The sequence below is a fragment of the Lepus europaeus genome, chromosome 1 (genome assembly GCF_033115175.1).
Source record: "Lepus europaeus isolate LE1 chromosome 1, mLepTim1.pri, whole genome shotgun sequence".
Taxonomy (NCBI): Eukaryota; Metazoa; Chordata; class Mammalia; order Lagomorpha; family Leporidae; genus Lepus; species Lepus europaeus.
The window spans coordinates 181,764,708-181,788,764 of record NC_084827.1 but is presented as its reverse complement, the minus strand read 5'-3'; the positions used below and the strand labels follow the sequence as shown (position 1 = coordinate 181,788,764).

The window sequence follows — 24,057 nt, the reverse complement described above, 5'->3', positions numbered from 1 at the left end:
AGGGAAGGCTGCTTTCGTACAAGTCTAGGGCAATCCGAGTCCCAGCCCAGAGAGCCGGGAGACAAGGATCTAACCACCACACCCATTAGCACAGCTGGTACAGAAAGAAAAAGAGAAAATAACAAGTGTTGACAAGGTTGTGGAGAACTGGACCCTAGAACACTGCTGGTGCAAATTGAAAAATGGTGAAGCTACTGTGGAAAACAGCGGTGAGCCCTCAGGACACCAAACACAGACTTATGGGACCTGGCTATTCCTCTTCAGGTATAAACCCGAAAGGGGTGAAGATGGCCTCACAGAGGTATGTATACATCTGTATTCACAGCAGCACTATACAAAAGAACTAAGATACAGAAGCTAATCACAAGCCCATCAACAGGAGAATGAACAGCAAAATGTGGTACATACACACCGCGGGCGCACCTGCCCAGGGGCTGTGGTACATACACACCACAGGCACACCTGCCAAGGGGCTGTGGTACATACACACCGTGGGCACACCTGCCCAGGGGCTGTGGTACATACACACCACAGGCACACCTGCCCAGGGGCTGTGGTACATACACGCCGCGGGCGCACCTGCCCAGGGGCTATGGTACATACATGCCGTGGGTACACCAGCACAGGGGCTGTGGTACATACACACCACAGGCGCACCTGCCCAGGGACTGTGGTACATACACGCCGTGGGCACACCTGCCCAGGGGCTGTGGTACATACACACCACAGGCGCACCTGCCCAGGGGCTGTGGTACATACACGCCGCGGGCACACCACACAGGGGCTGTGGTACATACACGCCGCGGGCGCACCTGCCCAGGGGCTGTGGTACATACACGCCGCAGGCGCACCTGCCCAGGGGTTGTGGTACATACACGCCGCAGGCACACCTGCCCAGGGGTTGTGGTACATACACGCCGCGGGCGCACCTGCCCAGGGGCTGTGGTACATACACACCACAGGCACACCTGCCAAGGGGCTGTGGTACATACACACCGTGGGCACACCTGCCCAGGGGCTGTGGTACATACACACCACAGGCGCACCTGCCCAGGGGCTGTGGTACATACATGCCGTGGGTACACCAGCACAGGGGCTGTGGTATATACACACCACAGGCGCACCTGCCCATGGGCTGTAGTACATACACACCACGGGCGCACCTGCCCAGGGGCTGTGGTACATACACACCACAGGCACACCACACAGGGACTGTGGTACATACACACCACGGGCGCACCTGCCCAGGGACTGTGGTACATACACACCACGGGCGCACCTGCCCAGGGGCTGTGGTACATACACACCGCGGGCACACCACACAGGGGCTGTGGTACATACACGCCGCAGGCACACCAGCACAGGGGCTGTGGTACATACACACCACGGCACACCACACAGGGGCTGTGGTACATACACACCGCGGGCACACCACACAGGGGCTGTGGTGTGTACATACTGCTGGTACACCTGCCCAGGGGCTGTGGTGTGTACATACTGCTGGTACACCTGCCCAGGGGCTGTGGTGTGTACATACTGCTGGTACACCTGCCCAGGGGCTGTGGTGTGTACATACTGCTGGTACACCTGCCCAGGGGCTGTGGTGTGTACATACTATTCCATACTATGAGAATGTTATTCACTAAAAGGGGGGAAATTGACCCATGCTATAACAGGGATGAACCTTGAAGACATTATGCTAAGTTTCCACACCAGTCACAAAAGAACAAACACCGTATGATTCCACTCTTGTCCCTCGAGGTCCCTACGAGTCAAATTCAAGGAAACAGAACAAAGGTGGGTGCAGGGCGGGGGGAGGGCCAACGGGTGAAGCATCTCAGGTCTGCATGATTCGGAACCCTGTAGCAGGATGGCAGCAGCGAATGCACACTGCCAATGAGTTAACACTAAGCTGCCTGTGGAAAAACAGGGGACACGGTAAAGTCTACGTTAGGTGGATTCTCACACAATAAAAAAAAACTGGGCACAGGCATTCGGGGCAGCAGGGGAGACCCCACCTGGGACATTGTACCCACGTCAGGAGGAGACCCCACCTGGGACATGCACCCGTGTCAGGAGACAGCACCTGGGACATGTACGTGTCAGGAGACACCAGCTGGGGCATGCACCCGTGTCAGGAGGAGACCCCACCTGGGACATGCACCCGTGTCAGGAGACAGCACCTGGGACATGTACCCGTGTCAAGAGGAGACCCTACCTGGGACATGTACGTGTCAGGAGACAGCACCTGGGACATGCACCCGTGTCAGGAGGAGACCCCACCTGGGACATGCACCTGTGTCAGGAGGAGACCCCACCTGGGACATGCACCCGTGTCAGGAGGAGACCCCACCTGGGACATGCACCCGTGTCAGGAGGAGACCCCACCTGGGACATGTACCCGTGTCAGGAGGAGACCCCACCTGGGACATGCACCTGTGTCAGGAGGAGACCCCACCTGGGACATGCACCCGTGTCAGGAGACCCCACCTGGGACATGCACCCGTGTCAGGAGACCCCACCTGGGACATGCACCCGTGTCAGGATGTCTGGATTCAAGTCCCAGCTCTATTCCAGATTCCAGCTCCCTGTTAACGAGCACCCTGGGGGGGCTGCCACTCAGGGGAGACCTGGATTGAGTTCTGGGCTCCTGGTTTCAGCCTGGCCCAGCCCTGGCTGTTGCAGGCATTTGAGGAGTGATCTTTCTCTCCTTACCTCTCTCTCACCCCCTCCCCCTCTTCTCCCCTCTCTCTTTCAAATAAATAAAGTCTTTTTCTAAAAATACGGGAAGAAAAAAAGATAGGATATGATTCAGGCCCCACCAAATGCAAAACTTCCTCTGGAGAAAGCTGGCTCCTGGCTCCGGCCTGGCCCAGCACGGGCCGTGCAGCCGTCTAGAGAGCAAACCAATGGATGCAGGATGAAGCTCTCTGAAACTCTTTCACAATAAGTAAAATACATCTTTGCAAAAACAAGATGACGACAGATCTGCTTTTAAGAAAGAGAAGTAACACAAAGATGCCAGGGAATGGGAGGCGAGGGACCAAGGCCAGAGTCTGGGAAAATCAGCCTCCGAGTCTCCAGGTCTGAGCGCTGGACCTCGGCCACGGCTTTCTTTAGGATCCAAGGTGATGGCCCAACACCACTACCCCACAGCCCACAGCTGTCACACAGGAAAAGGACAAAGGCCAGTCCTGAAGGAGACCTCCTCCAACGTCCAGGGCCTGGGCTGGACCTGCCCGGAGAGGCCTGGGGCCTGCCCTGCAGAGCTCAGAAGGAGCAGCTCCACACCCTGCACCACACAGGCTCTGTGGACAGTCCAGCTTCTCAGGCAGTAACTGGGGAGGCAGGCACAGCGGCTGAACAGAGACCAGGGCCTCTCAGGGGCCGTGAGGGAGAGGAGCAGAAGCGGGGCAAGCAGCCTCCAGCCACGGCCCAAGAGCAGAGGGCCTGGGAAGCGCCCTGTGCGTGACATACCCTTGTTTTATTACAGCTCTAATCCTCTCCTGTAAACTCGGACAGAGGCTCCAGGGCAGACAGGGTCAGACGCAAAGCGCACTGGTAACAGACACACCAACCCCTTCCCCAGCACGGCCCCCTGGTAAGACACACCAACCCCTTCCCCAGCACGGCCCCCGCGTCCCGGTCCCGCGGGACCCGCCCCCACCTTGCTGAGACAGCACTTCCCGATCATCTGAAGCAGCTCATTGGTTCTCTCAGGCTCGTGCCCGGCCACGATCCGGGCCGGCTTCGCCAACAGCGGTTCTCCCGAAACCATCACCACCACGTCTATGGCCTTCTGTAGGAAGCTAATTTTCGCATCTTTATCCTGAAATGTTTCCAATTAAAACACAGATATTAAAATACTTTTTTTTTTTTTTGACAGGCAGAGTGGATCGTGAGAGAGAGACACAGAGAGAAAGGTCCTCCTTTGACGTTGGTTCACCCCCCAGTGGCCGCTACGGCCGGCGCACCACGCTGATCTGAAGCCAGGAGCCAGGTGCTTCTCCTGGTCTCCCCTGCAGGTGCAGGACCCAAGAACTTGGGCCATCCTCCACTGCACTCCCGGGCCTCAGCAGAGAGCTGGCCTGGAAGAGGAGCAACCAGGACAGAATCCGGCACCCCGACTGGGACCAGAACCTGGGGCCCGGCGCCGCAGGGGGAGGACTAGTCTATTGAGCCGCGGTGCCACCCTAAAACACAGATATTAAAATACTTCTAAGAGCTTGCATTATCTTCATGTGTTCAATGGATACAGCTCTTTTTACATAAAAGCTACTCTTAGGCTACAAAAAATTTAGAAATATCTTTTAAAACAAAATATAAACAGTTCATCATCTATTTAACCAAGGGGCTAGCATTAACCTTTAAAATAATAAATTCCACTTTCCAGTAGACAGAATCAGCATGACACACAATTGCCACAAAGCAGAAAATGAAATGAAAAAGGGTATACACTGGGGCTGGCAGTGTGGCTTAGTGGGGAAAGCGGCCGCATGAGACGCCGCATCCCATGGAGGCACCAGTTCAAGTCCCGGCTGCTCCACTTCTGATCCAGAATCTGCTAATGGCCTGGGAAAAGCAGCAGACGATGGCCCAAGTATTTGGGCCCCTGCAACCCACGTGGGAGACCCACATGAAGCTCCTTGCTCCTGGCTTCAGCCTGGCCCAACACTGGCCACTGGGGCCACCAAGGGAGTGAACCAGCGGATGGAAGCTCTCTGTCTCTCCCTCTCTCTGCAGTTCTTGCAAAATAAACAAATTCCAACCATGTCCTAGCATATAAATGATACACGCACACACGTGACAGAGAGGAGCACAGTAAGGACACGCTCACACGTGACAAAGAGCAGCGCAGTGAGGACACACACACACGTGACAGGGCCGCGCAGTGAGCACACGCACACGTGACAGAGCCGCGCAGTGAGGACACGCACACACGTGACAAAGAGCAGCGCAGTGAGGACACACACACACGTGACAAAGAGCAGCGCAGTGAGGACACGCACACACGTGACAGGGCCGCGCAGTGAGCACACGCACACGTGACAGAGCCGCGCAGTGAGGACACGCACACACGTGACAAAGAGCAGCGCAGTGAGGACACACACACACGTGACAGAGCCGCGCAGTGAGGACACGCTCACACGTGACAAAGAGCAGTGCAGTGAGGACACGCACACACGTGACAGAGCCGCGCAGTGAGGACACACTCACACGTGACAAAGAGCAGCGCAGTAAGGACACACACACACGTGACAGGGCCGCGCAGTGAGGACACGCACACACGTGACAGCAGCGCAGTGAGGACACGCACACACGTGACAGGGCTGCGCTGTGAGGACACACACACACGTGACAGCAGCGCAGTGAGGACACGCACACACGTGACAGGGCCGCGCAGTGAGGACACGCACACACGTGACAGGGCCGCGCAGTGAGGACACGCTCACATGTGACAAAGAGCAGCGCAGTGAGGACACACACACACGTGACAGGGCCGCGCAGTGAGGACACGCACACACGTGACAGGGCCGCGCAGTGAGGACACGCACACACGTGACAGAGCCGCGCAGTGAGGACACACTCACACGTGACAAAGAGCAGCGCAGTAAGGACACACACACACGTGACAGGGCCGCGCAGTGAGGACACGCACACACGTGACAGGGCCGCAGGGTGAGGACACGCACACACGTGACAGGGCCGCACGGTGAGGACACGCACACACGTGACAGGGCCGCAGGGTGAGGACACGCTCACATGTGACAAAGAGCAGCGCAGTGAGGACACACACACACACGTGACAGGGCCGCGCAGTGAGCACACGCACACACGTGACAGGGCCGCAGGGTGAGGACACGCACACACGTGACAGGGCCGCACGGTGAGGACACGCACACACGTGACAGGGCCGCAGGGTGAGGACACGCACACACGTGACAGGGCCGCACGGTGAGGACACGCACACACGTGACAGGGCCACGCGGTGAGGACACGCACACACGTGACAGGGCCGCGCGGTGAGGACACGCACACACGTGACAGGGCCGCACGGTGAGGACACGCACACACGTGACAAGGCCGCGCGGTGAGGACACGCACACACGTGACAGGGCCACGCAGTGAGGACACGCACACACGTGACAGAGTCGCGCAGTGAGGACACGCTCACACGTGACAAAGAGCAGCGCAGTGAGGACACACACACAGGTGACAGGGCCGCACAGTGAGGACACGCACACACGTGACAGGGCCGTGCGGTGAGGACATGCACACACGTGACAGGGCCGCGCGGTGAGGACACGCACACACGTGACAGTAGCACAGTGAGGACACGAACACACGTGACAGGGCCACGCGGTGAGGACACGCACACACGTGACAGTAGCACAGTGAGGACACGCACACGTGACAGGGCCGCGCGGTGAGGACACGCACACACGTGACAGGGCCGCGCGGTGAGCACGCGGTCCCCACACCTACCTTCACATTATCAGACTTCATCTCAGCGTCTGTGTAGAGGCCCTTCAGGAAACCAGTCACCCTGATCACCTAGGAACAAGGAGAGGCCATCGCACCCCTCCCAGGCGACAGCGCCTCTCCGGCCCCTGCTCAGCCCACGCTCAGAGCTCTCGGACCGCAGACAGTCAAGCAGAACCCGCCAGGCCCTCAGAGCGCTAACGTGGCTGTGGGGACGGACCAGATCACAGGTGGCAGGCAAGGGCTCTCGATCCACGCCCGGGGAGGGCGCAGGGTGCAAGGAGGCTTCCCAGGGGCGTCACAACAACACACACAACCCACACTGCACACTCCACAGGGCATCACGGCAGGACACACACACACAACCCACACTGCACACTCCCACAGGGCGTCACGGCAGGACACACACAACCCACACTGCACACTCCACAGGGCATCACGGCCCCACACACAACCCACACTGCACACTCCCACAGGGCGTCACGGCCCCACACACACACAACCCACACTGCACACTCCACAGGGCGTTACGGCAGGACACACACAACCCACACTGCACACTCCTGCAGGGCGTAACGGCAGGACACACAACCCACACTGCACACTCCACAGGGCGTCACGGCCCCACACACACAACCCACACTGCACACTCCCACAGGGCATCATGGCCCCATACACACAACCCACACTGCACACTCCCACAGGGCGTCACGGCAGGACACACAACCCACACTGCACACTCCACAGGGCGTCACGGCAGGACACACACAACCCACACTGCACACTCCTGCAGGGCGTAACGGCAGGACACACAACCCACACTGCACACTCCACAGGGCGTCACGGCAGGACACACACAACCCACACTGCACACTCCCACAGGGCGTCATGGCCCCACACACACACAACCCACACTGCACACTCCACAGGGCGTCACGGCCCCACACAAACAACCCACACTGCACACTCCCACAGGGCGTCATGGCCCCACACACACACAACCCACACTGCACACTCCTGCAGGGCGTAACGGCAGGACACATAACCCACACTGCACACTCCCACAGGGCGTCACGGCCCCACACACACACACAACCCACACTGCACACTCCACAGGGCGTCACGGCCCCACACACACAACCCACACTGCACACTCCCACAGGGCGTCATGGCCCCACACACACAACCCACACTGCACACTCCCACAGGGCGTCACGGCAGGACACACAACCCACACTGCACACTCCACAGGGCGTCACGGCCCCACACACACACACAACCCACACTGCACACTCCCACAGGGCGTCACGGCCCCACACACAACCCACACTGCACACTCCACAGGGCGTCACGGCCCCACACACACACAACCCACACTGCACACTCCCACAGGGCGTCACAGCCCCACACACACACACAACCCACACTGCACACTCCACAGGGCGTCACGGCCCCACACACACAACCCACACTGCACACTCCCACAGGGCATCATGGCCCCATACACACAACCCACACTGCACACTCCCACAGGGCGTCACGGCAGGACACACAACCCACACTGCACACTCCACAGGGCGTCACGGCCACACACACACACACAACCCACACTGCACACTCCCACAGGGCGTCACGGCCCCCCCCACACACACACACACTGCACACTCCACAGGGCGTCACGGCCCCACACACAACCCACACTGCACACTCCACAGGGCGTCACGGCCCCACACACACACAACCCACACTGCACACTCCACAGGGCGTCACGGCCCCACACACAACCCACACTGCACACTCCACAGGGCGTCACGGCCCCACACACACACACAACCCACACTGCACACTCCCACAGGGCGTCACAGCCCCACACACACACAACCCACACTGCACACTCCCACAGGGCGTCACGGCCCCACACACACACAACCCACACTGCACACTCCCACAGGGCGTCACGGCAGGACACACAACCCTCACTGCACACTCCACAGGGCGGCCCGGCCCCACACACACAACCCACACTGCACACTCCCACAGGGCGTCATGGCCCCACACACACAACCCACACTGCACACTCCACAGGGCGTCACGGCCCCACACACACACAACCCACACTGCACACTCCACAGGGCGTCACGGCCCCACACACACACAACCCACACTGCACACTCCACAGGGCGTCACGGCAGGACACACAACCCACACTGCACACTCCACAGGGCATCACGGCCCCACACACACACAACCCACACTGCACACTCAACAGGGCGTCACGGCCCCAGACACAACCCACACTGCACACTCCACAGGGCGTCACGGCCCCACACACACAACCCACACTGCACACTCCATAACCCACCCCACACAGCCCGTCGTGGCCCCCATAACCCACCCCACACAGCCCGTCCTAGCCCCCGCGACCCACCCCACACAGCCTGTCCTGGCCCCCATAACCCACCCCACACAGCCCGTCCTGGGCCCCGCGACCCACCCCACACAGCCCGTCCTGGCCCCCATAACCCACCCCACACAGCCCGTCCTGGCCCGGCGACCCACCCCACATAGCCCGTCCTGGCCCCCATAACCCACCCCACACAGCCCGTCCTGGCCCCCATAACCCACCCCACACAGCCCATCCTGGCCCCCATAACCCACCCCACACAGCCCGTCCTGGCCTCCATAACCCACCCCACACAGCCCGTCCTGGCCCCCATAACCCACCCCACACAGCCCGTCCTGGCCCCCATAACCCACCCCACACAGCCTGTCCTGGCCTCCATAACCCACCCCACACTGCCCGTCCTGGGCCCCGCGACCCACCCCACACAGCCCGTCCTGGCCCCCATAACCCACCCCACACAGCCCGTCCTGGCCCCCATAACCCACCCCACACAGCCCGTCCTGGCCTCCATAACCCACCCCACACAGCCCGTCCTGGCCCCGTGACCCACCCACACAGCCCGTCCTGGCCTCCATAACCCACCCCACACAGCCCGTCCTGGCCTCCATAACCCACCCCACACAGCCCGTCCTGGCCCCGTGACCCACCCACACAGCCCGTCCTGGCCTCCATAACCCACCCCACACAGCCCGTCCTGGCCTCCATAACCCACCCCACACAGCCCGTCCTGGGCCCCGTGACCCACCCACACAGCCCGTCCTCGCCCCCATAACCCACCCCACACAGCCCGTCCTGGCCTCCATAACCCACCCCACACAGCCCATCCTGGGCCCCGCGACCCACCCCACACAGCCCGTCCTGGCCCCCATAACCCGCCCCACACAACTCGTCCTGGCCCCCGCGACCCACCCCACACAGCCCGTCCTGGCCTCCATAACCCACCCCACACAGCCCATCCTGGCCTCCATAACCCACCCCACACAGCCTGTCCTGGGCCCCGCGACCCACCTCACACAGCCCGTCCTGGGCCCCGCGACCCACCCCACACAGCCCGTCCTGGCCCCCATAACCCACCCCACACAGCCCGTCCTGGCCTCCATAACCCACCCCACAGAGCCCATGCTGGGCCCCGCTCCCACCCCACACAGCCCATCCTGGCCCCCACCACCCACCCCACACAGCCCGTCCTGGCCTCCATAACCCGCCCCACACAGCCCATCCTGGCCTCCATAACCCGCCCCACACAGCCCATCCTGGCCTCCATAACCCACCCCACACAGCCCGTCCTGGGCCCCGCGACCCACCCCACACAGCCTGTCCTGGGCCCCGCGACCCACCCCACACAGCCCGTTCTGGCCTCCGAGTTGGGTCCCTCTTCCCGCCGTGGGCGCGCCCTCTTCCCAGCCCGGCAGTCACAGAGCCACCTCCCTCCACAGCTCTGCCCTTCAGGGAGCAGGCAGGACGAAGAGCAGACCAGAGTGGAGGGCTCGGTGCTCCCACCCAGGCTTCCAGGCAGGGGACAGCACCTGCCACCTCCCCAGGGGAAGGCGGCGCAGCACCCTGCCCCTGTCCCATGGGGCTCCCCCCACAGCCGGCCCCTTCCCCGACACCGTCCAGGAGAGGCCCTGGGGACTGGGGACACGCACTGGCACACGTTACGAGCTAAGGTAAAGTCTGCACAGGTCGGGCGGCCGACCTGTTGAGGGGTGAGCTGAGGGCCCACAATGGCCAGACCACCCCAGAGTCCCCCTGCCTCCTAGCCCCAGAGCACCCCAGTTCCCAAGGGCCCTCGGCGCGCCCTGGAAACAGCTCTGCACACACACACACACCCCGCGCTGCCACACACCTGACAGTTGCCAGGAGCCATCCCAGACTCCCTGAGCAGTGAGCCAGCGCCGGGCGACTTCCAGGCGCTCACCCACCGCGGCGCGGACCGAGCCTGCACCCACACCAGCCTCCCTCTAAGGCGCTAACCTCCACCCGCAGGGCTCCGCTCCCGGCGGCTGCAGCGCGGGGACCCGAACACCCTAACTCCGGTCTCCACGGGCCCGGGGCAGGCGCGGCCCCGGCCCCAGCGAGGCCCCGGCTCGGCCACGGCCCCAGCGAGGCCCCAGCCCCAGCCCGGCCACGGCCCCAGCTCGGCCACGGCACCAGCTCGGCCACGGCCCCAGCCCGGCCACGGCCCCAGCCCGGCCACGGCCCCAGCCCGGCCACGGCCCCAGCTCGGCCCCGGCCCCAGCTCGGCCACGGCACCAGCTCGGCCCCGGCCCCCGCTCGGCCCCGGCCCCAGCTCGGCCCCGGCCCCCGCTCGGCCCCGCACCGGCTCGGCCCCGCACCGGCGCCCCCGGGCCGCAGGCCGCCGTCCCGGGCCAGGGGCCGCCGCGGCTCGCCCACCCCCCGGCCCCCGGCCCCGGCGGCGCCCACCTCCGTGATGATGTCGTGCAGGTAGCGGAACGGGGGCTTGTTGAGCAGCTTCTCCGTCAGCGGCGGCCTCCGGATCACCTTCCCCAGCGCCTCCTGCGTCCGCCGCACCACCGCGGCGTTCATGGCGGCGGCCGAGCCTCAGCCCGGCTCCCCGGCCCCGCCGCCCGGTCCCGCCGCGACGCGCAGCGCCGGTCCCATCCCACAGTGCACCGGGGCCCGCCACGGCGCCTGCGCGGAGGCCGCGGGCGCTCGGTCGCTAGGGCGGCGCGGCCTTGGCAACGAAGGCGCCCGCGCGCGGGACGCCGGGAAGCGGGCTCTGTCCGCGGTGACCGCGTGAGGAAGGCGCCCCGCACCGGGCCTCTCTGCGGCCGAGGGCTCCCGCCGGCTCCGGCTCGTGGGCGGAGCCAGGACGCGGTCATCCCGAGAGCCGCGTGCGGGCACTGCCCTGTCCGGCGCGGTCCTTAGCCGGTTTTCCCTCGGACCGCGACACATCGCGGGGGCAGGTGGGCAGCGACGGGCCCGGGGTCAGTGTGCAGCCTCCCCGGTCTGCCCTGGTCTGTCCTGGTCTGTCATGCCGCGTGTGCACCTGCACGTCCCCGGGGCGGGGCGGGGCTGCCTGCTGATGTCCGCCTCGGGCGGCGCCCGGGCCCGCTGTCCGCGCCGGGGGCCTCCGCGGGTGACCGGGCAGTGAGAAGGCCGAGCGACGCAGCTGCTGTCCGTGCGCCGGCGGCCGGAGGCGGGCTGGAGGGGGCCCGGGAGGAGCGGGACGGGTTACGAGAAAGGGGCGCCCCTCGGGACAGGCAGACTGGTCACGGCCTGTGCAAGCTGCTGGACGTAGCCGGGCCTGGCCCGGGGGATTGGTGCGAAGTGTTCGCGGTGCCGTGAGGCTCGGGGGTCCCGCTCCCCCGTGTTCCATCCAAGCATCCTAGCCTCCTGCAGGCGGACAGGAGGAAATGGGTTAGTGGGTAGCGGGAAGACCACGCCTTCACACCCCCTGCCTGCCCCCTCCTGTACGCCCACCTGCCAATCAGGCTGCGTGACCACGCCCCTTTGGAAGTGGCTAAAAGGCCCAGAGCGCCCTGAGCCGCTTGCCTGTTCCCCCGGGGCTGGCTCCTGGCCTGCTCTCTGCTTGCTGTGGGCACAACTTAGCTTTCTAGACGTCTTCTCTCCGAAATGAAGCCCTCACCCTCCTGCACATTTCTCTCACTGAATAAAATCATTAAAACTTACCCTGTTGTCTGGTCTATCTAAGCCCATATTCAGAATTCTTCTCTGATTACAGGGCAAGAACCCACAGCTTATTAACATTGAAAAATTATTAATATTGAAAAATATTAATAAGCAGGACATCATTGGGAGAACCCCGTCTAATATTTCTCTTTGCACGGCTCCCCTGGCAATGAATGTGCCTGTGTTTTCTTGTCTGGAAGTCTGGATCGACAGTCCCTCAGTGGGGAGCAGTCACCCAGACTGTCCACCCAGGGCGGGCCCTGTGGAGCCTTCACACGCCCTCCCTGCGACTCCGAGCTTCTGCCCACCGGTCCCCTGCCGCCGCTGCACGGATTCTCTCCGGGAGTAGCACAGCAGCGCAGAATTCTGGGCTGGCGGGTTCCTTCTTTCATTCCGCCTCAGCACGTTGCTGCGTTGGCTTTTGGCTTCCATGGTTTCTGGACAGAAGTCTGCCGTCATTGTTATCCCCGTTTTTCTATTATGTTTCTGGTTGTCTTCAAGATTCTGTTTTTTATCACTGATTTGCCAGACATTTCCCCATGATGTGGAGATTTTTCCCTAACATGTATATTTGATTATTATTTACATACATACATTATTATCTACACATATAAAATTTTGCTAGTTTTTTACAATTATGTTACCACTACCACAATCAAAAAAAGAAACAGCCCTTGACCCCTGAAAACACTTCTTCCTGCTCACGTGCAGTTCAACTCCTTACCCTTGCCCCCCAATCCCAAGCAACTCCCATCTGGTTTCTGTCATAATTTTGTATTTTCCAGAGTTTCATTTAAATGGAATTATAAGTTGCATAGTCTTTTTTGGATTTTACTCCTTTTCTTACAATGTTTTTGAAATGTATGCATGTTCTTACATATATTCCTGCACCGTGCCTTTTTGAGACTGAGTTGTATTTCGTGGCACTTTGTCTGCTAACCAGTTGATGAACATTTGAATTGCTTTCAGTTTTTGGTTATTAATGAATAAGGAGGCTATGACTTTACATACAAGTCTTTGCATCAATATGAATTTTCATTTCTCTTGAACTGGAAGAATATGTTTATATCATGTTTTTAAAATTTTTTACTTACTTGAGAGACGGTGTATGACCCCTGCTAAAAGTAAATATTAAAATAATATTATAGTGAAGGGTTAAAAAGTTTAGCTGCTGGCGGTAGACATCCCTTAAGATAACTGTGTCTCCACCCGCCTGCAGAATAAACTTGGGAAACTGCCTTGTGTGACTGCTCTGTGTAGCTGTCTCACGCGATAACGCTTGCAGATGTCCGAAAAGAGCTGCAATAAGTTTCTGTAACTTAGTGACCATTGTATAAACTGACCCCCTCCCAACACAGGCGCCAGTTGTACCCTAGATTAGCGAGCAGAACATTTTGGGGCTTTTCCAGGAAAGACCATCACCCCTTCCCTCGCCCTTCAGAATAGCCAATCACCAAACGCCCCGCACACGTATGTTAATCAGGTGGCTGTTGTCTTTAAAACCTGCTGCAACCCCTGCTCGGGCTCTCTCGCTCTCTCGCTCTCTCGCTCTCTCGCTCTCTCGCTCTCTCTTTCTCTCGCTCTCTCCACCGCCTGTGGTGCTGGGAGCCCGTTTGCGCAAATGTTCAATAAACCCAATAATCCGCCTCATGTTCTTTGCATCGTCTGACCTGAGGTCTGGGTCTCTGGGGTCGCCATCCTGATGACCACGAAATTGGGGTCGTTCAACGGAATAGCATCTATCCTCTACTTCACTCCCCAAATGCCCAAAACAGCCGGAGCTGGGTTGAGGTCGAAGCTGGGAGCTGGGGACACAACGTGGATGGCAGGAATCAAATGACTGAGTGGTCACTGAGGTCCAAGGAGCTGCCGTAGCAGAAAGCTGGAGCAGGGGCAGGATTCAAGCCCGGGTTCCCCAACATGGGACACAGGCTCCCTGATCACTGGGCTGAACACCCACGCCTGTCCCTTGTTTTCAAAGTGACTGCGTCTTTACCCCTTCACACCACTTACGTAGGAAATGTCCAGTTGTGGGGCTGGTGTTGCGTAGTGGCCTGCGATGCTGCCTACCATGTGGGTGCTGCTCCTCTTCCAATCCAGCTCTCTGCTAACAGCCTGGAAAAAGCAGCAGAAGATGGCCCAAGTGTTTGGACCCCTGCCACCTGCCTGGGAGACCTTGCTCCTGGCTTCACCTGGCCCAGAGCTGTCTATTGCAGCCATCTGGGGAGTGAACCAGTGGATGGAAGATTTCTCTCCCTCCCTCCCTCTCTCCCTCTGTCTCCCCCGCTCTCTCTAACTCTTTAAAAATAAATAAGTATGGGCTGGTGCTGTGGCGTAGCAGGTAAAGTCGCCGCCTGCAATGCCAGCATCCCATATGGGCGGCTGCTCCACTTCCAATCCAGCTCTCTGCTATGGCCTGGGAAAGCAGTAGAAGATGGCTCAAACCCTTGGGCCCCTGCACCCATGTGGGAGACCCTGGAAGAAGCCCCTGGCTCCTGGCTTTGGATCAGCAAGCTCTGGCCATTGCGGCCAATTGGAGAGTGAACCAGCAGATGGAAGACCTCTCTTTCTCTCTTTCTCTCTCTCTCTCTCTCTCTCTCTCTCTCTCTGCCTATGCCTCTCCTCTCTCTCTCTCTCTGTAACTCTGACTTTCAAATAAATAAATAAATCTTTGAAAAAAATAAATAAGTAAACCTTTAGGGGGAAAAAAAGTCCAGTTGTTTGCTGTCCCTGCGGACATCTGGTATTGTCAGTCTATCTTTAGTCATAATAGTGAGTGTGCTATGGTGTCTCATTATGGTTTAATTAGCTTTCCTCCAGTGATCAGTGGGTTTTTTGTTCATAATTGAAATTTATTGGTGTTGAGAATCAATATACAGACATTTCAATTTGTACACAATTCTTAATATACATAGCAAAAATATAAACCCGCATTGTCATTCTTCCCTAAAGTAATTCCAGTGCCTTTCCAGCTGCAGATTTGATGGCGAGTGTTCTTAGGAGAATATCGAGGCCGGTACCGTCACTTGTGGGTCAGCTGGTACGTAAATCCCACCAATCCACAACTGAGTGTCATATTCCTGACATACTCAAATATGTGGATTTTTTACAACACATTAACAAAATTATTGGGAAAACTGGCTGACCACAGCTAAAGATGTTACAGAGTGCACACAGTTCTGACAGAACAAAAAGGAGTGGTTTTCTATAGGAAACAGAGGGGCCGGCGCTGTGGCACGGCCAGTGAAAGCCCCGGCCTGCAGAGTCAGGGGCTCTGTGTGGGCACCGGTTGGAGTCCCAGCTATTCCACTTCTAATCCAGTTCCTTACTAACACACCTGAGAAAGCAGCAGCAGATGGCCCAGGTCCTTGGACCCCTGCACCCACGTGGGAGACCCTGACGAAGCTCCTGGCTCCTACTTCAGAGCAGCCCAACTCCAGCCGTTGCGGCCATTTGGAGAGTGACCCATGGATGGAAGACCTCTCTCTGTCCCTCTCTCTCTGTCTCTCTGTCTCTCTCTCCGTGTGTGTGTGTGTGTGTGTGTTTCTCCCTCCCTTGCTATAAATGTTGATAAAGAAGAAGGCGGCATCCATGCTGTCCACAGCTGGGACCACAGGAGCTTTGCTTGCCCAGGCGGAGGGCAGAGGAGCAGGGGCCACGGCTCATCTCCTCTCCCCTCTGCTCTGCCTGCAGGGGGCTGGCTGTGTGAGACTTGACTGAGAAGCCGAGGAAGCCTAAGAGGATGGCGTTCCTCGAGGGAGGAAGTTTAACAACTCCCAGTAATCCGTGGAGGAAAAGCCCCCATTCATTACACCTCAGAGGGTTCCACCCTGGCTGGCTTCCACCCCCAGCCTGCTCCTGAGCTCCCGGTCCCCGACCCTGCTCAGAGCACCTGCAGCCTGTGATACGCCCGTCAGTTCTTCCTGACCCTCTAGACACTCCAGCCTCCACACACCCTCTTTCCCTTGTCCCCCAGGGGCTGGGACCTCTGCAGGACAGGCCATTGGAACAGACCGGGGTGACACTGGGCACAGAACCAATTCCTTCCAGGCTCCTAGACATGTGACCTATCAGATACATCTCCTGCCTCCCAAGAACAAAAGATTAATTCTCAAGCAGTTCATCAGCCCCCATAAAGGAGAATAAAATGTGCATGGGATGTGTGCGCCTGTGTATGTGATATGCATGGTGTGAATATGTGCATGAGTGTATTATCTGTGTGCTTATGTGTGCGCATGTGAATGTGTGTGTACTGTGTGGCTGTGTGTGCTGTGTGCGTGTGTCTGTGTGAGCGTGACCATGGGTGTATTGTCTGTGTACGAACGTGTGTTATCTCTGTGGATGTGTATGTATGTGAATGTGTGTGTACTGTGTGGACGTGTGTGCTGTGTGCGTGTGTCTGTGTGAGCGTGACCATGGGTGTATTGTCTGTATACGAACGTGTGTTATCTCTGTGGATGTGTATGTATGTGAATGTGTGTGTACTGTGTGGACGTGTGTGCTGTGTGCGTGTGTCTGTGTGAGCGTGACCATGGGTGTATTGTCTGTATATGAACGTGTGTTATCTCTGTGGATGTGTATGTATGTGAATGTGTGTGTACTGTGTGGCTGTGTGTGCTGTGTGCGTGTGTCTGTGTGAGCGTGACCATGGGTGTATTGTCTGTGTACGAACGTGTGTTATCTCTGTGGGTGTGTATGTATGTGAATGTGTGTGTACTGTGTGGCTGTGTGTGCTGTGTGCGTGTGTCTGTGTGAGCGTGACCATGGGTGTATTGTCTGTATACGAACGTGTGTTATCTCTGTGGATGTGTATGTATGTGAATGTGTGTGTGCTGTGTGGCTGTGTGTGCTGTGTGCATGTGTCTGTGTGAGCGTGACCATGGGTGTATTGTCTGTATATGAACGTGTGTTATCTCTGTGGATGTGTATGTATGTGAATGTGTGTGTACTGTGTGGACGTGTGTGCTGTGTGCGTGTGTCTGTATGAGCGTGACCATGGGTGTATTGTCTGTCTCTGTATACGAACGTGTGTTATCTCTGTGGATGTGTATGTATGTGAATGTGTGTGTACTGTGTGGCTGTGTGTGCTGTGTGCATGTGTCTGTGTGAGCGTGACCATGGGTGTATTGTCTGTATACGAACGTGTGTTATCTCTGTGGATGTGTATGTATGTGAATGTGTGTGTGCTGTGTGGCTGTGTGTGCTGTGTGCATGTGTCTGTGTGAGCGTGACCATGGGTGTATTGTCTGTATACGAACGTGTGTTATCTCTGTGGATGTGTATGTATGTGAATGTGTGTGTACTGTGTGGCTGTGTGTGCTGTGTGCGTGTGTCTGTGTGAGCGTGACCATGGGTGTATTGTCTGTATACGAACGTGTATTATCTCTGGATGTGTATGTATGTGAATGTGTGTGTGCTGTGTGGCTGTGTGTGCTGTGTGCGTGTGTCTGTGTGAGCGTGAGCATGGGTGTATTGTCTGTATATGAACGTGTGTGTTATCTCTGTGGATGTGTATGTATGTGAATGTGTGTGTGCTGTGTGGACGTGTGTGTCGTGTACGTGTGTGTGTGGACTTATAGTCTGTGTGCATGCTGTGTGTGAGCCTATGTATATATGTGTTTCTTACGTGTGCACACACATGCAGAGGCTGGTTTTGCAGGCCGGCTGGGTGGGGGCCACATAGCCTATAGAACCCCTACGTTCTCAGGTCCTGAAAGCCAGGAGGAGAAGACAGAAAACATGAAAAGGGCCATTCATTTAAAAGAGACAGTGTGAAGGAACCATTGAACAAACAGCAAAGACGGCGGTTGAAGCATAAAAGGCTGGCGGGCGATGTGTCTGAAGGGAGCAGTTCTGAATGAATGACTGAGATGAGGGGGCCATGAGTCACTCCCCGCAGGAGCGAGGGTCTCTCAGACAAAGCCAGAGTCTCTCAGAGGTAAACATTCCCAAGACAAAGGCCTGAGCACAGGCTGGCCCAACCCTGCTCCTTGTCTTGGGCCAGGATGTGGGTCAAGCTTCGGGAGGGGCGGCTGGGGGGACAAGCAGAGCTCAGCAGCCTGGGGCCCAGGAAGGGCAGTGGCCAGGGCTGCCAGGACGACCCAGAGGCCCAGCACCTCGATTCCAATTTCAGATTTGAGATGAACCATTTTTTTTAGTATAAATGTACGCCAAACAATACTTGGGGCATACTTGCACTGAAATATTTTCCGTTTTTTCTTTAAAACTTCACTTAGCATCCTGCATTTTGAAACCATGGCAGCCCAGGCCGGCGGCTGAGGCCAGGGCGCCTGCGGGAACAGACCTCTCCCGCAGTGGGAGCCCCCATCTTTCTCAAGCCCTGTTCCAAGTCTCCTTGTGCACACCGGGGGTCCTGTGCATTCCGGGGGTCTGGGGGTCTCTGTCCTATGTACACCGGGGGTCTGGGGGTCTCTGTCCTGTGCACACTGGGGGTCTCTGCCCTGTGCATACCGGGGGTCTGGGGGTCTCTGTCCTGTGTACACTGCGGGTCTGGGGGTCTCTGTCCTGTGTACACTGTGGGTCTGGGGGTCTCTGTCCTGTGTACACCAGGGGTCTCTGTCCTGTGCACACCGGGGGTCTGGGGGTCTCTGTCCTGTGTACACCGGGGGTCTGGGGGTCTCTGTCCTGTGTACACTGGGGGTCTGGGGGTCTCTGTCCTGTGTACACTGCGGGTCTGGGGGTCTCTGTCCTGTGTACACCACGGGTCTGGGGGCTCTGTCCTGTGCACACCAGGGGTCTGGGGGTCTCTGTCCTGTGTACACCGGGGGTCTGGGGGTCTCTGTCCTGTGTACACTGCGGGTCTGGGGGTCTCTGTCCTGTGCACACTGCGGGTCTGGGGGTCTCTGCCCTGTGTACATTGTGGGTCTGGAGGTCTCTGTCCTGTGTACACCGGGGGTCTGGGGGTCTCTGTCCTGTGTACACTGCGGGTCTGGGGGTCTCTGTCCTGTGTACACCGGGGGTCCTGTGCATTCCGGGGGTCTGGGGGTCTCTGTCCTGTGTACACCGGGGGTCTGGGGGTCTCTGTCCTGTGCACACCGGGGGTCTCTGCCCTGTGCATACCGGGGGTCTGGGGGTCTCTGTCCTGTGTACACTGCGGGTCTGGGGGTCTCTGTCCTGTGTACACCGGGGATCTGGGGGTCTCTGTCCTGTGTACACTGCGGGTATGGGGGTCTCCATCCTGTGCACACTGGGGTCTCTGCCCTGTGTACACTGGGGGTCTGGAGGTCTCTGTCCTGTGTACACTGGGGGTCTGGGGGTCTCTGTCCTGTGTACACCGGAGGTCTCTGTCCTGTGCACACCGGGGGTCTGGAGGTCTCTGTCCTGTGTACACCGCGGGTCTGGGGGTCTCTGTCCTGTGTACACCGGAGGTCTCTGTCCTGTGCACACCGGGGGTCTGGGGGCTCTGTCCTGTGCACACCAGGGGTCTGGGGGTCTCTGTCCTGTGTACACCGGGGGTCTGGGGGTCTCTGTCCTGTGTACACTGCGGGTCTGGGGGTCTCTGTCCTGTGCACACTGCGGGTCTGGGGGTCTCTGCCCTGTGTACATTGTGGGTCTGGAGGTCTCTGTCCTGTGTACACCGGGGGTCTGGGGGTCTCTGTCCTGTGTACACTGCGGGTCTGGGGGTCTCTGTCCTGTGTACACCGGGGGTCCTGTGCATTCCGGGGGTCTGGGGGTCTCTGTCCTGTGTACACCGGGGGTCTGGGGGTCTCTGTCCTGTGCACACCGGGGGTCTCTGCCCTGTGCATACCGGGGGTCTGGGGGTCTCTGTCCTGTGTACACTGCGGGTCTGGGGGTCTCTGTCCTGTGTACACCGGGGATCTGGGGGTCTCTGTCCTGTGTACACTGCGGGTATGGGGGTCTCCATCCTGTGCACACTGGGGTCTCTGCCCTGTGTACACTGGGGGTCTGGAGGTCTCTGTCCTGTGTACACTGGGGGTCTGGGGGTCTCTGTCCTGTGTACACCGGAGGTCTCTGTCCTGTGCACACCGGGGGTCTGGAGGTCTCTGTCCTGTGTACACCGCGGGTCTGGGGGTCTCTGTCCTGTGTACACCGGAGGTCTCTGTCCTGTGCACACCGGGGGTCTGGGGGTCTCTGTCCTGTGTACACCACGGGTCTGGGGGTCTCTGTCCTGTGTACACCTGGGGTCTGGGGGTCTCTGTCCTGTGTACACTGCGGGTCTGGGGGTCTCTGCCCTGTGTACACTGCGGGTCTGGGGGGTCTCTGTCCTGTGTACACCGGGGATCTGGGGGTCTCTGTCCTGTGTACACTGCGGGTCTGGGGGTCTCTGCCCTGTGTACACTGCGGGTCTGGGGGCTCTGTCCTGTGCACACCGGGGGTCTGGGGCCTCTGTCCTGTGCACACCGGGGGTCTGGGGGTCTCTGTCCTGTGTACACCGGGGGTCTCTGTCCTGTGTACACCACGGGTCTGGGGGCTCTGTCCTGTGCACACCGGGGGTCTGGGGGTCTCTGTCCTGTGTACACCGGGGGCCTGGGGGGCTCTGTCCTGTGCACACCGGGGGTCTGGGGGTCTCTGTCCTGTGTACACCGGGGGTCTCTGTCCTGTGTACACTGGGGGTCTGGGGTCTCTGTCCTGTGTACACCGGGGGTCTGGGGGTCTCTGTCCTGTGCACACCGGTCCTCTGGGTGCCACAGAGAGCAGACTATTATTCTCAGAGCCCTCTCCTTGCTGCAGCCCCGGGCCATTCACTGCCCCCCGGCCAGGCCCCTCCTGGAGTTTTCTGTGACTTGAAGGAGTTGGGGTCTGGATCCCGGCCCCCCAAAGGCTCTGAGCTGCCCCAGATGATTCCCCGCAGCCTAAGCACAGCTGCTCACCAGCTTCCATGGCGCTGGGGACCCTGCGCACTGCAGGCCCCACCCCTGTGGCCAGCTGGGCTCACAGGGGAGCCCCAGTCACGCTCCTGACCGACGCTCTCCACTTGGGTCAGATTTCACGGCACGTATTTTATTGTTTTTTTTATCTGGGGTGTTTTTTTGCCATGTGATTTATTTTTCTCTTTTTTCTCTGGCCTTCTTCAGAGATAATTAATTAAACATGTTTGTATGTATGGTGTGCACGTGAGGCTTTGATACGCTCATGTATTCCGGGGTGAACACAGCCCCACGCTTACCTTTCTTTATGTAGTGAGGACATGTAAGACTCGGTCTCTTGGCGATTTTCAAGCACACAGCACATCGTCATGGGGTTAAGAGTCGCCAGTCCCAACGTCAGTTGTTCTCCTCGCCAGTGGCTTGGAATCTGACTCTGTTGGACTCACGAAGAGGCAAAGCCAACAAAAAGGCCAGCAAACTGGGTTCCCTGTAGTCTGTGATCCCTGGAGAGATTTCCAATATCCACTCACCCACCCACCCATCCACCATCCACCCACCCATCCACCCACCCACCATCCATCCACCATCCACCACCCACCCACCCCTTCATCCATCCACCATCCATCCACCATCCACCCCTCCATCCATCCACCACCCACCCACCATCCATCCATCCACCCCTCCATCCATCCGTCCACCACCCATCCGTCCACCATCCACCCCTCTATCCATCTACCACCCACCCACCATCCATCCACCCACCCATCCATCCACCCACCCATCCACCTACCCACCCATCCGTCCACCACCCACCATCCATCGATCCATCCACCCACCCACCATCCATCCATCCACCCATCCACCCACCCATCCACCATCCACCCACCCACCCACCCACCCACCATCCATCCACCATCCACCACCCACCCACCCCTTCATCCATCCACCCATCTGCCTCATTATCCACCTGTCCATCCGTCCACCCATTCATCCATCCATCTACCCATCCACCCACCCACCCACCCACCCCTCCACCATCCACCACCCACCCATCCATCCATCCATCCATCCGTCCACCACCCATCCCTCCACCATCCACCACCCACCCACCCCTTCATCCACCCATCCATCTGCCTCACCATCCACCTGTCCATCCGTCCACCCATTCATCCATCCAACTGATGTCCCCAAAATGCTCAAGCCATGAAGCCCAGTCCCCACCATTGTTTCCACCAATGAGTGAAAACTTGTTTCTTTTTTAAGACTTTATTTATTTATGTGAGAGGCAGAGTCACAGACAGAGAGAGGGAGAGACAGAGAAAAACATCTTTTTTTCTCTTGTTCACCCCCCAAATGGCCACAATGGCTGGAGCTGGGCCGATGTGAAGCAGGAGCCAGGAGCTTCCTCTGCGTCTCCCACGTGGGTGCCTCGGATGACTGCAATGGCCAGTGCTGGGCCAAGGGCAAGCGCTCAGTACACACCCCGCAGAAGATTCTGGGCAGAGCCCAATTCCACCCCTGCTCTCGCACCCAGGAGCTCCAGGATCTGGGAGCCTGAGGGGCGGCCCCTGCAGGCCTGAGGTTGCTGGGTGGTGCGTTTCCAGACGCCGGGCTGGAGGGAGGGACCACAGTCTCCGTCCAGCACATGGGCAGGCGTCACCCGCTGTTAAAGTCCAAGGCAATTTTTTTTCTAGAAAAGTCTAGTTAACTCATGCCCAAAGTCAGTATCTATCTGCCCTCTCCAAGAATAACTGAGGGCCAGGCACACAAGGTCAGCCCAGGCACGGACATGGACCTGGGAGTCCTGCTGGAGCTGGAAGCAGCAGCCAGGCGAGGAGATGGAGAGAGACACACCTGGGCAGACACAGAGCCCCAGGAACTGCACCCCCTTCCCCTGTGTGCCACGGCCCAGCCTCAGTGGCCATGAGGCCCACAGGAGTTTCAGGACACACAGCTTTCTTCTGAATTGCAGGGGAACTGAGCTCTGCCTAAAATACCGCAGCCTCTCACCCCCGCGACAAGGCAAGCTCCAGGGAGGCAGGACGCACACGCAAGTTCCGGGTATTCTGAACACACATGCACACACGCACACGCAAGTTCCGGGTATTCTGAACACACATGCACACACGCACACGCAAGTTCCGGGTATTCTGAACACACATGCACACACGCACACACAAGTTCCAGGTATTCTGGACACACACACACAGAACACACATGCACACACACACAGGTTCCAGGTATTCTGGACACACACACACACGCACACGCAAGTTCCGGGTATTCTGGACACACACGCACACACACACAGAACACACATGCACACACACAGGACCAAGGCCCTCCTTGCCCAGCTCGCTCCCTGTTGCCCAGGGGCAGCACACACTGAGGCCTGATGACGTCCGCACTGCAAAGCCCGTTTTTTGGGAGCCCCGCCTGAGAGCTGCGGCAAAGTGGGCCGAGGAAGCAGGGTCCTAAGTGAAGACCTGGGCGCTAATCCCCACCCGCCAGCTGTACTGACGGTTCAACATGATTGGGCAAAGGGCTGGGCTGGTGCTGTGGTGTAGTGGGCTAGGCCTCCGCCTACAGCTCTGACATCCCACATGGGCGCCGGTTCTAGTCCCGGCTGCTCCACTTCCGATCCAGCTTCTGCTCTGGCCTGGGAAA

General features: G+C 58.8%; 1 protein-coding gene across 2 annotated transcripts in view; it reads right to left on the bottom strand.

Moving 5' to 3' along the window:
* TRAF3IP1 (TRAF3 interacting protein 1) overlaps positions 1-11,469 on the bottom strand; it is a 59,638-nt gene extending 48,169 nt beyond the window's left edge. For both annotated transcript variants that reach the window (XM_062193889.1, XM_062193898.1), the window contains exons 1-3: positions 11,312-11,469; positions 6,487-6,555; positions 3,668-3,829 (exon numbers count right to left, since the gene is read on the bottom strand). In XM_062193889.1, coding sequence (XP_062049873.1) covers positions 3,668-3,829; positions 6,487-6,555; positions 11,312-11,434 — 354 coding nt within the window. In that variant the 5' untranslated portion in view covers positions 11,435-11,469. The remainder of the gene's footprint in view (positions 1-3,667; positions 3,830-6,486; positions 6,556-11,311) is intronic.
* Positions 11,470-24,057: the final 12,588 nt, after the last annotated feature.